Below are 15,267 nucleotides of genomic sequence, written 5' to 3' on the forward strand. Positions count from 1 at the left end.
TCGCAGTATCATGTGGTCAATAGTTAAAGAGTAAAAGGATTTATTGCTTCGACGTAACAAAGGACAATCGAATTCCGATCTATTGGATTCCGTTACTACCGCTGCAGCAGATTTTGTCCAACGCCCGAGTTGAATAGTAGCTTGTGTTGCGGGTATACAGATATACATACGTACGTGTGTATCTATTAGCTTCGAGTAGATAAAAATGTAGAACTTACAGAAATGAACGGTTAAAAAGTTTTCGAATTTTCTCACCCCTTCTTTGATCTGTTTTTTTTTTTCAAATTTATTTCATTTCACGAAATGGCAAAACAATCGTGCGTAGTATGCATCCCATACCTATGTTACGTACACCCAGGAAAATTATATTATTCAATATGGCTGCGGTGTTCGGGCAAAGGTATATAAAGCAGTGAGATTCTTATTATACGATAAAATTACGAAGGGGTCTGACGTCGGTATAAAACAGCCAATGAAGTCACTCCGCACTCCGTGTAACGAGATATTATCTTATTTTCCTTAATTTATTATATATTATGCGGGGTCTGCTAAAATATTTAATTTATACACTCGAGAAAAGTTGCAGCAGCCATCATGCACGTATGCGTATAATGCACTGGTTGCACTCATCATACGTGAACACGTATAGTCAACGGTGGATTTTATTATATACGTACGTTACACATTTTTCTCAAACAATACGGCGAAGCCAATGGCTGCGGAGGATCGCAAGGTCTGAGAAACGTGCATGAGAAGGGAAATAAGATGGTGGCGAAAAAGAGCGAAGAAAAAATGGTCAACCCCTTTGCAAAATTTCATTCGTATGCTTTGGATTTCTCGCGAGTTTGTCGCACTTTGAAAACACTTTCACCGCGTGGCGAATCGTGGGTTTTTTATTTCGCGTATTTCACGCACGTTGAATCGTGATACAATCGATGTGAATCGAGTTTTATAATTGACCAGGAATAATTAAGATTCATTGCGTTCCCAGTGTATATGGACATTCCGTCTAGACTTGATTTACCACATACTGTATATAATACGTGTCCATTGAAAGAGGGTCGTATATGTATAGCACGAACCATACACATGGCGTGCGAATAATATTATCTACACTTTACATATAGATCATGCAATTTGCGAATACGTATGGGTATGTTTCGCATGATATATGTATGCATGTGGTATATTATTAAAGTCTGTATACGTACGTGGCGTATACACACACCGTGTGTATACCACGTCGGTTTCTATATAGTGAAAAATGCAATATTACTTTTAAGGATCGAGGGGGTGGTTTGCGGGGGCTTAGGAGGGTTTTTCCTCCCTTTCCTTGCCCGGGCAATAACCAATAGGGGCGAAGTGGGCCACCCAAGAAAAATGTGCAAGGGATATATAAAGGGGGTGGGTGGATGGGTGGGTGGGTGGATGGGTGGATGGTAAAGAAGTTGTATGTGATCGGGCATTCTACCCTAGGGTTGTGTGCGTCGCCTCCCGTGCGAGGGAAGTTAGAGTTTGTGGAAAAACCTACCCCAAGCTGAGTCGCAAAACGAAAATAAAAATGAAAAACGTTTCGCGAATCTTGCACCAGCGAGCGAGCTGCCGCTACCGTTTCTACTCTGCTACGTACTATGCACCGCCGTAGAAGTCCAGATCTGGGTCGAGACTCGGCGTCGCCGTGCCTCACCGGCGCCGGGCGTCTTTTACCCCCCAAAAGAAAGTTTGGGGAAAAATTTTTCAAGAAAAATAAAATTTCAATACATAGTACACACGTAAGTACGCCACGTACACTTTCGGATGAAATTGAAAAGTGACCCGAGTATACATACGTAGGGGAGAGATGGACAAAAACCGATAGCTTCGGATGGAAAAAAAAAAAAGGAATTGTAACCGAAAAATGAGAATAACAGAGCCAACCTGACGAAATTACACGGACACCTAGCACGACGTGTATATCGGTACACGTACAAACTTTGCCGCACATAAACGTCCGCGGTATTTAATTTTTGAGTCATACCCCAGTCGCACGCTGTTGCTGCTGTTTGTACGAGTTGATAACACCTCGGCGACGTGGGAACGTTGCCGGAGCGGGAGGAGGATGGTTTGGAGAGGGTGTACTACTACGGAAGAAGGAGTTTGGTATGAGTCAAGGTGAGAGAAAAGTGGTCGGCTTACCAGCGGCGTGGTTTTATATAGGGGGATGGGGTCTGGCAAGTTAGAAGTTGAAGTTAAAGTTAGTTACTTCGTGTCCCCTCATCTGCATATCTACACCCCCGTAAAAGTCCAACCCCTCACTTCTCCCGACCCCTTTTGCAGCACAACCTCCCGTGTATATGTATATATCGCCCCTGCACACCTCGTTCAACAAGTGGTTCTTCACTTCCCTTTTACGCTCGGCTTAACGCGCGTTTAATTTTACCCGCCAAATTTCAAAACGTTTCATCACGCCGAGATTATAATCACTTCTGCCTCGTTAATAGGTCCAATTAACGCTTTAAACGTGTCCTCTGATAATTGATATACCTGCGATTCTGAAACTTTTGAACATACGCGAGCGCGTTTCGTATGCTACGGGGAAAAATAAACGGTAAAAATTTTATACCGTCCTCGCAACGTGTACCGATATTTATTTCTCACGAGGTACAGGTCGGCTTCGTCTTTCAAGAATTTTAAGAATGAAAGATAATGTGAAAGGAGAGAAGGAAATGGATGAAAAACATAGAAATAAAATAAATGAAAAAGAGAGAGAAAATCGAGGACTCAATGACGCCCTTACGATCTCACAATATAAGGGCAATTGTACGCCGCCGGTTCATCCGGTCGCTTCCGGGTTACCGCCCCGACAAACCAAAATACAAATAATATTATGTACCGCAATAAAGGAAACCCATTTATACAGCTATTTAAAAAAGGGTTACCCTCAAAATTTATAATAGATATTACCTCTGTGTCCCGCGTGTGAAACGATCTACATATCAATGAAATAATACCTCGAGTATACGTCTTCGGAGAGAAGAAAACGAATCACCGTAAGTTAGGTATAAACTCAACGAATATATTCGCACCGTTATATCGAACACATTAGAAGAATTGAAAAAACATTTTCAAAGCTCAAAAAAATTCTGAAAAATTTTTCAGATTACCCTAAAAACTATTTACTCCCCACGACGATGTGCGGGTGTATTAATTTCATCGGTCGAAGGTGCGACGAAACGACGAGGGTGGAGAACAGGCGAAAAAAACAGACCCACGCACTCGATGAACGTTGAGAAAAGGGTACAGAGAGAGAGAGAGAGAGAGCTATGCGGACGTTACGTAGTGTAATTTCGTGAAAGTTAAGTTGGTCAACGCGAACGATTCTCTCGGCGAAATCCTTGCACGATATGTACCATGTGTAAGTAGTGTGGAGATCGCAGTGTTGGTGAATCGTGATGTTTGTGACGGTGTAAGGTTATAGTAGGTAAGGTATATGGCCGTACAGAGATATATACCTATCGTTGGGTACAGGGTGGAAATAGGGATTCCCCTCTCAAAGAGAACCGTCCAACACACGGGCACGTGGTGCACATGCATGCACGTGCAATCGATGTGTACCCCCCACCTCCGCGAAAAGAACGACGCGTTTATATATGTACGCTTTACATATATACGCGTATATACGTGTATATATATGTATTCAATAGGTACACCCGACCAACTCACTCGCGCAGACTGCACCGCGCAATTCTGCACACATCCACCCCTTCTCTCTCCAGCTTTATTCCCCTCCACACCTTCACTCTACACTTCCACCCTTCTTCTCGCTCGCTCGCTCGCTGTCTTTTCTCTTCCTTATTCGCGAAGCTTTTTCTCTCCTTCACCTTGCTTCGCCTTGCCTTTCCCATTGCATCTCTCCTCGCGGTGGTAACCCTCGTTCGTTCCTCCTCCTGCCTCCCTCTCTTCGCCCCTGGATTCCCCTTGCATTCGACTACGTCCTCCGGCGGTACCTTCTCCCCCGCCCCACCCCCATGTCCCCCTTCGACCACCCCCGTCTTATTATTTCCATTTTTCCAATTCGCCCGCGCGCCAAGGAAAATATCTATATTTATCTGTTTCTTTGCCGTTCTTTTTATTCGCTTTTTACTCGGGAGCTCCGACGAAAAAGGAAGTAAAAGATGGACGAAGCGTGCGCCTTCCAGGCGAACCTTCTTTCCGCTTCCTTATACCTCCGGCCCCAGCGCCGAGTGCACCATCAGTCGCGCGGTTCACCCGGTCGCGCTCATGTACAAGAAAACTGACCCCCCGAAAATAAGTGAACCACGGTTAGGTGGTCGGTCGTCGTAGACGGACGAGTGACAACGACGACGCGCGGCAGGTCATGTCCGGGGGGGGGCCAACGAAAGACGGGAAATTAAATATACACACATACATCCGTGTACATGTATATAGTACACCTCTCGAATAGAAAAAAAATCCTCACCACGACCGACGAATGCTCGTTATTCATTGCAGAAATAATTGACGACACTATATATATATATGCATCTGTACAGGAAGGGAAACTGAAACGCAATTGAAAAAGAGAGAGATATATATATATGTATACACCCGTGCACACCCGCCAATAAAAATATTAACAATAACAATAGTAATAACAACAACAACAACAACAACAACAAAAAAGCAACAGGGGGGGGAGGGATGACGAGGAATTTTTGCTATCGAGATTATACGACCCCGAGGGGGGAAACTGGAGAACAGCAAGTGGACGTTGTACTTGGATACAAAAGAAGATCGTGGATGGAACCTTTCGGAGGAACGTCGTTAGTTTTTTGAACGACGATAAACGATAAGAAAAATAAAATCCTGAATCTGTAATCGCGGAAACGCGAGACTTTAATTGCAGCGGAGGATATGAGACGAATAAATCGTTGCAACTGCATCACCGTCATTGAGGTTACAGAGTGAAGAAGGTTGAATAAAGGAAAGAAGAGAAAAAAAAACTACTCAGCACCCTTCATCCGGCTTACATTCACGCCTAATGTACGATCGAAAGAAAATCATCCACACGCAGGCCAAGCCCGAAAATTGAATTTCCATCCGTAGACTCGATAAATTCCGTCGCAATTCGTAAAATCAATCGGCCGTTGCATTCCTTGTACTTGCAGTGAACGTTGTTCGAGGTTACGAAAGTATTTTATTCTTCATCTCTATAAATATATATATGTACATATATATATATACATATATTTTTTCTCTTCTTCGAAACATTTTGGAATATTGAACGATTTTTTTTTTTCCAATTTCACCTGTACATCACGAAGAAAGGTATATAATGTGCGACACGTTAGTTGCGCGAAAATTCAGTTTCTTTGAATAAAATAATAGTGCTGTCGTTGCATAAACCGCGCGTAATTTGATATATATGAATATTTAGCAAAACTCAAAACTGGCTATAAAATAATTAACCAAAGTTCCTATTTTTCATTGTAGCAAGAAAATGAAAAAAAAGTAAAAACCAAAAGAATTAAAAGTATTACATTCGGACGATCACATCCGATCTTCGTTTTCTAATAATTTATATAAAATATACGGAGAATCAATTATTGAATGAAATATACAAATATACTATATAAATAAAATAGTCGCACGCTGTAACCTCGTGGCGGGAATGCTTCCCGCTCTAATTAGTCAACCAATTAGAGACCACCCTGCGTAATGAGCTGCGCGCGCAAAGTTCCTAACGCACTGCACTTTGAATTTTAAAAACACTGAAATATCTATTATTATTAATATATATTAAAATAACACGATGGACTATAGTTTCAAAAACGCAGTCATTAAATACTGTAATTCAACGTAGATATTATGTTAAAGTACACTCTAAGGATAATGGAATAAAGTAAAACATGAAGCAATTTAAACTAATATTAACAATCATAGTATAACGATAACAATAAAATACTGAAAACGCTGATAATTCTTAACTAGAAGGAACAAAAAAAAGAATCAGAACAACTTACTGTGTCTTACGGCAATAATAACAACAATAATAAAGAATAATAATAATATTAATAATATTAACAGTAATAATAACGACAGTAACAACGCATGTTGCATGTGAAAGGATTTGGTATTTTCAATACGATATAATCAAATATTGATAAACTTATCCTGCATGGGATTCGATCTAGCTCATGATAATTTGGGAGCCAATTGAATATAAAATTCTAGTCAGACTCAGATTTTATGAAAAAAAGTCTAACGTGAAACCAAAGAACTTCGTGTGATTCGGATCATTGCAGATTGATCATTTTTCGTTCAATGACAGAGTCCAAGTATAAATTACACCTATTAAATATATTTATCTATACATAGATGTAAAATAGATATCTAGTAAATGGTGTCTGGGAATATTTTCCATTAAAAATTTAATCAACCCTTCCGTCAGACGGATGAGAAAATTGATATAAAAAAAAAGGAATCCAAGAGTTCGTGTGAAGAGAAAAAAAAGTTTTTATCGCACAACGAGAAAATCGTGAGTCACGAGAGAAAGAGGAACAGAACTGAAATTGAAAATCAACGGTTTTGAAAACCACAACTTGGACCACCCCTCCCCGTATAAAAATGAATTATAATTAAAAGAGTAATAGTTTATGTAAAATAGAAAGTGAAAATAATAGTTGAAATTAAACATGTCTACGGTCAGTGTTGTATCGAATTCTTCGGTGGAAGTTGATTCCGATTCGTCGAGCGAAATATTGCCTATCGATGGTGCAGGAGAAAAAGAACAGAAATTTTTATTACCAAATGATTTGTATAAAAGTCTTTTGGCCAGTGCAGTACTTGGAAAAACGGTTCTCAATCGTAATCTCAATTTAAAGGATAACTTGGCGAATCTCAAGGACAATTTGAGCGCACTCGGTGCTCTCAAGGAGCTAAAAGATTTGAAAGGATTAACGGTTAGCAGTGTACCAGCGTTTCCAAGAAATTTGGCCTTGCACAGAGAGGACCATGACGAGGTTAAGACCGTAGCAACGATTCGTAAAAATAACTATACACGTGAAAAACGCGAGGAAAAAATTAATCGTGAAAAATATCTCGAACAAAATCAGGGGAGATAAGACTTCAAGGCCTCTGCGTCTGTGTGCGATGTCAAATTCATTGTTTCATTCTCTGTTGTACAATTTCGTTATCATTAGAACATTATCAACCTCATCTTTTTGTCCACCTCTCTAATGAACATTCTTCACAAACTCCACAATTTCAACTTGCTGTTAGTTCATTGAATTCGAGGTCGTTGGTTTTCAATGTCATCGAATAATCGTGCATCGGTCATCCAATTTTTTTTGTCTCTTCTTTCTCGCGTTCGGGTAACCGACGAACCGTACAGCTCCACACACACACTCAGCTGTAAAACATTAACGGTATCGGAATACTTTTTTTTGTTTTCTCATTGAATTTTTTCTCCATCGTTTTCTCATCGCGTATCTTCGGGGCTGTCCTAATTCGGTTACACGTTATAAAAATCTCCGTTTTTCTTGACGAAACAATTAATAATTCATCACGCAAGGATCGTAACAAAATCTCTGCCTACGAGCCGCGTACGAAAGGACATCATCGCTGTGCATTCAGCTGTCAGACGGGACCGTCTTAATATCCCGTGAAATAAAAATTCATTTTAATTACAATCTTCCGCTTAATGGCCAGCTGGACTCTCGGGTTATTAATTACCGTAAATAGGAGACGACTTTATACATCGTATGATGCATCCATATTTTTATCTTATTTCCGCGTCATGTACGCTCACGTACGATCTGCCTCGGTGCACACACACACACCTATGCGCGCGTATGGAATATGTCATTCTTTCCGAAACGCGCGCGCGCACGTGGTCCGAAAAATTATACGGTACATACGACGGTATAACTGGGTACGGTATTGAATAGGATTAATTTGAATTTCAACGTTAATTTCACGTGTTTCACTGCGTCCAATTTTATGACTCGAATTGAGAAAATTCGAAGCGTTTGAGCCGTCACCTCGATCTCTTCATTTCCCCTGACAATTCAATTCTCCGAGTAGATTTAACTATGTATAATTTCCAAATAATTGTACACCACTTCTTTGTCGCGCATATTTTCTAATCGGTTCGGTGATGTTTTGAATAATTCCCAGAAGGCGTCGTTCGCATGGTCCGAAGGTGGTGAAGAGGGAGGAGGGGGTGGAGGGGGCGGTGGCGGAACAGGAAGTGCCGGTGTTCCAGGATCCGGGACCGGTGCCGGGGGTGCTGGGCTGGCCCATTGGGTCAGCGTCATGGCGGAGCACATACACAACCCCCACGGAACGACCGGAGTCGGAGGTGTCCATCACCAACAACAGTCGCCACCCCAACCACCGTATCCATGGAACAACGGAATTTCGGCGGACGTAAGTCATGGCAATTATCGTGATTTTTGCATGAAACATTGAGAATTCTTTTAGGTGATATTCCCGAATTTCTGGTAAAAAATCCGGAACTATTTGATTCGATGAAAATTCATCAGATTTTCCTGTCGTGCTAATAGAGAAAAAAAGTATCAAAAGTATAAGCGTTAATTTTTGGCCGATGACCGCGCGAGGTTTCACCGCTCTCCTAACGAGATATCAGCTGAGACATTCTAAAGAGAATAGTCGTCGGTTGGGATGTGAAAAAAAAAAAAAAAAAAAAGAAGAAGAAGATGATGGGAAAAAAAAGCTTGAAAAAAATTTATCCATACGTGCATCATCGAGCGAAGACCCCGCGGTTTTTCCTTCCCGCATAACTTATGGGATTAGAAGCTCCAGCGAAGTGTAGACGGAACAGATTAGTTGCGTTCGAAGGCTGAAAAAAAAAAAAAAAAGAGGAGAGACGAAGAAGAAGTGAAAGAAGACAGTCCCGCGAACACCAGGCCCTAAAAAGGGTTGCGGAGCGTTGTTTTGCATACTGTACCGGCAACCCGTCGGTAGGTGCAGCATACCGCTATACACGTATATTATGTGGCGCGGTACATGCATCTGCTTGAAAAAAAATCGGAAACCGTGTAGAAAAAACCTACGACCCGCGGAAAAAAATCTCACTCCGATGAAAAAAAATTACGGAAAAAAAAAAAAACAACAGTCCCGCAGATATAAATTTCGAAGGAGTGAAAAAGAACGAAAAAAAAAAAGAAAAAGAAAAGAATAACCCGTTGCTCATTTGAATAGATCCGTAATAGACACGGACTCTTTCCTGCGTGTGGACAATATACGCGCGTAGTCGGCATTTGAATTATAAGCATCCACCCGAAAATACTGTACGATAGGGATGTTGTTCCGGGTAACAAAACTACCAACGTTTCCTTTCAATTGTTTATGATTTTTTTTCATTACTACCTGGATGATATTCAAATTTGAAATTCGTTTTTTTTTTACTCACAGTCAGCATCGGACTGGTTGATCTTTTTACCTTTCGATTAAATTTTCTTTTTTTACTAGATTATTTTTTTTTGTTCGGTGGTTTTTTTCTAAAAATTTCCTAACGGGTCAACAAATTCCCCAACGGGTTTTGAAAAAATATCTTTCCGCTTCCCTTTTATCGAAGCTCTGTGCGCGGGGTGAATTTTTTTATATTGCTGAGACAGTACGGTTTTTTTTCAATGTCATCTAAGTACGCGAACTAGGTATTCGAGCACGTCTTAGCTGTACAGTTCCCATATCAGAGATGCAGAAATTCAAATTCGGAATCATTAATAAAAATTAAAGAGACATCAAGGGCTACCCCTTTTTTTTCATCTTTCGTCTACTCACCGTGGCGGGCACCCCTAGCGAAATCTTTCCGTGCGGGTAAGACCCCTTTATCTTACCTGTGGGGCATAATAGCGTGAGACTATGGGCCCTTTATACTCCATTCTTAGGATCATCAGCATAGACTAGAACGCCATCGTGTAGATATATGTATATCCTAGAATCTGCATAACGCCCTGTGGCCATTTTTTAGGGCCCTACCTTTTTCATCTTCCTTTTTTTCTCCGTACATCGTATCCTACTCTCTTACTCGTTCCCTCTCTCCTACCCAGTTGACTGATGCCCCGACTCCCTGGGAGTGTAGAGCTGGTAGCTGAGAAACAACCCAATGTCGATTTAATGGTGATGAAACGGGCGCTAATTCTGGGCCTAGGAAACTACTGGACTTTAACCGTTACAGAGAACACGTTTTTTATGCACATTAATTCGATTCAAACTTTTATAGGTGTATCCGTACACCTCGTACCGCGATAGAGGCGGCATTTTTTCTTTCTCGATCTGATTTCATTTTCTTCTTTTCTACCCCAAAGTTGAAAAAAAAAACAACGGGTCCTCGCATTTTTTTTTCTTCCAATTCTGAATTCATTTTCGTATCGTTGAATTTGCGTGAAGCGAATCGTTGGTGAAAATATTCACTATGCGTGTCTCTATTGATACGCATTTTTACATATGCCTTGCGGACAGACGTTGCGTATGTTATGCACATACAATGTGTGTATGTATACCACGTAAGGAAGATGATCGTAGAAGGTGCAAAAGGTAGTCTTTATACACAACTAGGTCGTGGCGAAGGTACGTGAGTACGAAGGATATAGTAATCTCCTATTTTGTTGCCATTTGCCCAGCGGGTGGTCAACCCTTTTAAGCCTTGGCTCCTATTTTTTACGCATCTTTGGTTATAATCCCCTAAAACGCTTAGAGCTCTTTAGGCTAATTTTCTTCTCCGAACCCCACCCCGTTTACCTTCGGCGCATGTATAGGAAAAGTAAAATGCAAAATGCAAAATGTCTGCGCTGATGCTACCGCTGCGTTACCTACGCGTACCTATACCGTTCCCTACGTAACGTGTGAGAGAATTTTTTTTTACAGTACATACGTACACATACCTACCCCCAAAGATTATGTAAAGGAGCTGCACTCTCTGAAAATTAAAATAATGGTTCTACATCCCCACTATATATACTTTAGGTACAGTGGAAACTTCGTGGCCCAACGTCGCTGTATAACCATACCCATAGCCATGTATGCAACAACTATGTATACATGTACTATATATATACGCGAGAAAAAAGCGATGAAGGAGAGAAAAAACGTGCACCCCTTTTATTTTTTGTTGATGACGTATATATTTTTTTTTTTTTTTGTCTTCTGCACCGGGACCATGCAAATCATGCAACGGTATTTGTCTAAAAAAAACCTGTCATTGTCTAACTGAAAAAAAGGGTCCGGTGGAATAGCTAATGAATTTTCAGGGGGTTGCGTGCACGTTCAAATATATAATATACCATATAGTAACGGTATGTGGATGAAAAAAATCGTTGATAAAAAAAACTGAAGCAAAAAATGAGAAAAAAAGTATGATCTTCTACAAGAGATTCGCAACGAGAGGAAATAAAGTAAAAAAATATGTGTATTATATTACAACGAAACAAAGAGAAAAGAGAAAAAAAAAAAAAAGGGTGTCAGTTGCACAAACCATGCATGCGCAATTATGATTCGTTTATTTAATCGTTTCTTCTGGTTCGCCGGAATTTTTTGTTAATACTTTTTTTTTTTTTTTTTTTTTGTTGTTTGCCAAAGATCTTAATGCACATGCGATGACGATGCTTGAGAATTTTCGGTCAAAGTAGAAGGAGAGAAAAACTAAAAATCAAAAAAGAAATCAACAGAGAAGATATGGTATCCCGCAGAGCGATTTTCTTTCGGATGTTTTATTCTTTGTTTTCCGGTGCGGTGATCGGAAAAGATCGACAAACAAAAGTCCATCGGTGTAACAGACAAAAGATCGTGTTGTCGCCACGATCCCATCGCCTAACCCGTGTCACAACATTTGTCCCCTAAGAAAGTTATGGGGTCCTTTTTTGGCCTTTTCTCGCAGTGCACATCAGCGTTTTCGTGCTGACTCTATGTACCGTATACGTATACCTGTATATATACATATTGTCTGCTGCCGCAGCCCGTAGGAAAATTTTTAAAGGATCGGAAAATGAAAAGAGGAAAAATTCTCGTTCGACTACAGACGCCCAACCCTGCAGCCGATCTCCGGCGTATGAAATCAAAGTTGGATCCTGCTTACTCGATATTCCTTTTCTCTTACCTCGTATATTCCTTCGTCTCTTTTCATTTATCCTTCCTGCGAATCATTGATCACTTTTTTTCTCACTTTTCAATACCTCAACGTATAGCCGACTACGGTCTACAGGACTGGGTTTCGGGGGTACAGGTCAACAACACGAGAAAACTGGGAATAGGGACAAAAAAAATTGCTGCGAAACCCCCTTTCCTTCGCAAAGTCATTGAACTTTTGGTCTGAGCCACGTCTATCGACTAACCGCTTCCGGAATCCCTTGGCTTGCGGGAAAAAAAAAAGAAAGTAAAAAATAGTAAAAAACGGGGGACGCGCTCTGACAAAAAAGAGGAAACATTGAGTCCGATATTCAAACGAGGTCCATGCGGTAAAGTTGTCTGCTGCTGTACACATAAATACGTATTCGTACGCGTGTAGTGTGTGTGTGTGTGAAATTTATGTTCACGTATCGTGTACGTGTTATATGTATTACGTAATGCCGGGGCATCCTTATAGCTTCTGCAAGATGATCCTTGGTTCGTTGTCACTATACGGGACCCCCCGCCCTCCCGGGCCAACTTTCCCCCGGTAATTTTTTCTTACATTTTCTATGGAACCGTGAGGACCGCGGCAGAGAGGATACTACCTATTTAATATTCAACTCTTTTTGTTCAACTTCTCATACCAAAGACGCTACGTGGCTAGGGGTATTCAGGTTTTTTCATCTCTCTTTTTCTAGTTTTTTATTTTAAGGGTTAAGAGGGGGCAGCGGAGGGTAGGTCCGGGGTGTGTATGTAGATTGAGCAATTGTCTTGGCCAGTTTTTGGGGCCCACATATTTTTTTTTTCCCTCTTCTTCTTATTCTGTTTTTTTTTTTTGTCTTCTCCTCTTTTCGACACGGTGCAGGGTGTCCCGTGAGAATCGGTAGACGATTTGCATAGACCACGGATTATTTAAATCATTTTTTATTATATGAGGACTTCTTGTTTTTAATACCCACATTATACCGGCGGTAGAAGACAACTGCCGGTGGCTAGCAGGTCCTATACGTACGTACCTACATATATAAAATTCGGCTTTCGAAAGGACGTCGAGTGTTCTTTCTTTTCAGATTGTAATTTTGCTCTTTCGATCCATCCCTACCTACTCTTCGCTTCTTCCTACTTCTTCTCTTGCGATATTTGTTTTCTTTCCATTCTCCGGCGTGTACAAATATTCGTGTCATACATAGCAGATGTATGTACGACGTCTGCCATACATATTTATACGTGAAAGATAATTTAATTGGTAAAAAAAACAAACGTAACTCGGTACGTCGATGTGTACGTGTAACGTACTCGTATCTTCTTACTTTCACAATTATTTTTACCGTTATCTAGATACCCACCCTACATGTAGTACATACGTAGAAGTTCGCGCCCCCATTTACGTATCCGATACATAACGTTGTCTCGGGCGTTAAGAATCGACGTGGAATGAAACGATTATCAAAAAAAAAAAAAAGATGGAAACATAATTTTCCTGCTGTTTGAGTTTCAATTTTTTTTTTTTGTTTTTTTTTTCTTTCGTCAAATTTTTATCAGATCATTTTTTATTTTTCTATCAGACATCGAATTATGTGTTACGCCAGTGTTACACGTACGTACATACACGTATATGCGTGTAACGTATAGGTACAAGACGTCTGCTTATCGTCACAAAACTAACACGTGGCCTCGTATAATGAACCGCACTGTTTCACGACACATTCTAAAATCTAAAGCATTCGTGTTGCGTGAAACTCACAGTGCTGCAGTTGCGTTGCTTCTCGACTACGTATGTTATATCCACGCATCGTACGCGTGCAGATGAACGAAAATTAGTGAATATCATCCACGTAGCATAACTGTACGAGAAAATAATCGTCGGGGTTGAAAACGGTCGTTATATTATTATCCTCACAGGGCGAACCGTAGACGTTCTGAAAACTAAGGGTTTTAGCGGCAGGTATAGGTTTGACGCAATAACAATTATATTTCACGCGAACAGGAGAGATAGGAAAAATTTATGGGGGCGTTACGATAACACGAGAAACGAACTGTGTCCCGTATGGGTATATACGTAACTAGGGATACTTAATAGAGAAGCGGACAATAGAGTCGATCTACTGGTTAAATGGTATGGAGAGGACCGGTGTACTTTGTGCGTGCGTGCGTGCGTGCGTGCGTGCTGCCGATGTGGAGAACTTACAGTCGATGGTAGCTCTACACATTATAGTTGCGGCTGTAGGGACTCGGCTCCCCAAGGATAACCCTTGAATTAACCCATCTCCATTCCGACTCATTGACTGCGAGTATACATGCCCCCGAATCGCACCACCTATTGAAAATCTATGCCAAATTCATGGCAAAAGGTTTTTTTCGTTCGTCTATTACGTATATATATACGTGTATAATGAGGCGATACGAAATTAATTTATCCTATTTTATTGAAAGAAACTTTATCACCAAATACTCGAATAGAATTTATTTGATCTATTAGCTTTTTTTTGCTATCTCGATTGAAGCGAAGAACAAAGATCCGACCATTCGACGCTTCCTGTTATATATATATATACTCTGGTAATTTGATGTTTCATTTTATGGACCCTGAGGATTATGCTGCTCGTAATAAAATCGTGATAGTTATACGTACACATGTGCGTATCTATGATTTATGTGGTGTAGTATGTGAAAAATGTGAGGTACTTGACTAAACGAGCGACTGATTCGACGCGTCGGGGTGTATGAAAAAAAAATAAAGAATCAAATACGTAAAGAGGAAAATGAAAGAGAGAAGAGAAAAACAACCTAATTGAAAATCATCGGTACGTTTATAAATAGTGTTACAAGCGATTCATTTATTTGAAAGAATTTTTAGCGGATGTATTACACGCGGTGTCATTGCGCGCATGGTGGCATGTTTCATTTGTGATGTGGGCATAGTTGAATTATAAATGCTGTGTAAAGATGCTGCAAAAGCAACAGCAGCGATATGGTACGGATATTTATAAGTGCATGCATACACGCAGAGAGAGAGAGGGAGAGAGAGAGAGAGAGAGGGAACTTGGCAAAGGCGAGCTCTCAAGTGGTTTTCTGAGAGATTTGTTGAGAATCGAAGTGTCAAGACACGGTAATCTGGATATCGTAATGGGAGTGTCGACAGTTTTATAAAATTGA

The 15,267-nt window shown here is 40.6% G+C and overlaps 1 protein-coding gene across 5 annotated transcripts in view; it reads left to right on the plus strand.

The window, feature by feature from the left end:
• Nucleotides 1–15,267, plus strand: part of LOC105689160 (zinc finger protein rotund-like) — a 102,042-nt gene that overhangs the window by 31,102 nt on the left and 55,673 nt on the right. For 2 of the 5 annotated variants that reach the window (XM_048655303.1, XM_048655304.1), the window contains exons 1-2: nt 6,145–6,941; nt 8,158–8,409. In XM_048655303.1, the coding sequence (XP_048511260.1) occupies nt 6,675–6,941; nt 8,158–8,409 (519 nt within the window). In that variant the 5' untranslated portion in view covers nt 6,145–6,674. Of the gene's footprint in view, nt 1–6,144; nt 6,942–8,157; nt 8,410–15,267 lie in introns of those variants that run through there. The other 3 variants (XM_020854135.2, XM_020854137.2, XM_020854136.2) reach the window with 2 other exon arrangements.

The sequence above is a fragment of the Athalia rosae genome, chromosome 5, assembly GCF_917208135.1.
Source record: "Athalia rosae chromosome 5, iyAthRosa1.1, whole genome shotgun sequence".
NCBI classification, from domain to species: domain Eukaryota; kingdom Metazoa; phylum Arthropoda; class Insecta; order Hymenoptera; family Athaliidae; genus Athalia; species Athalia rosae.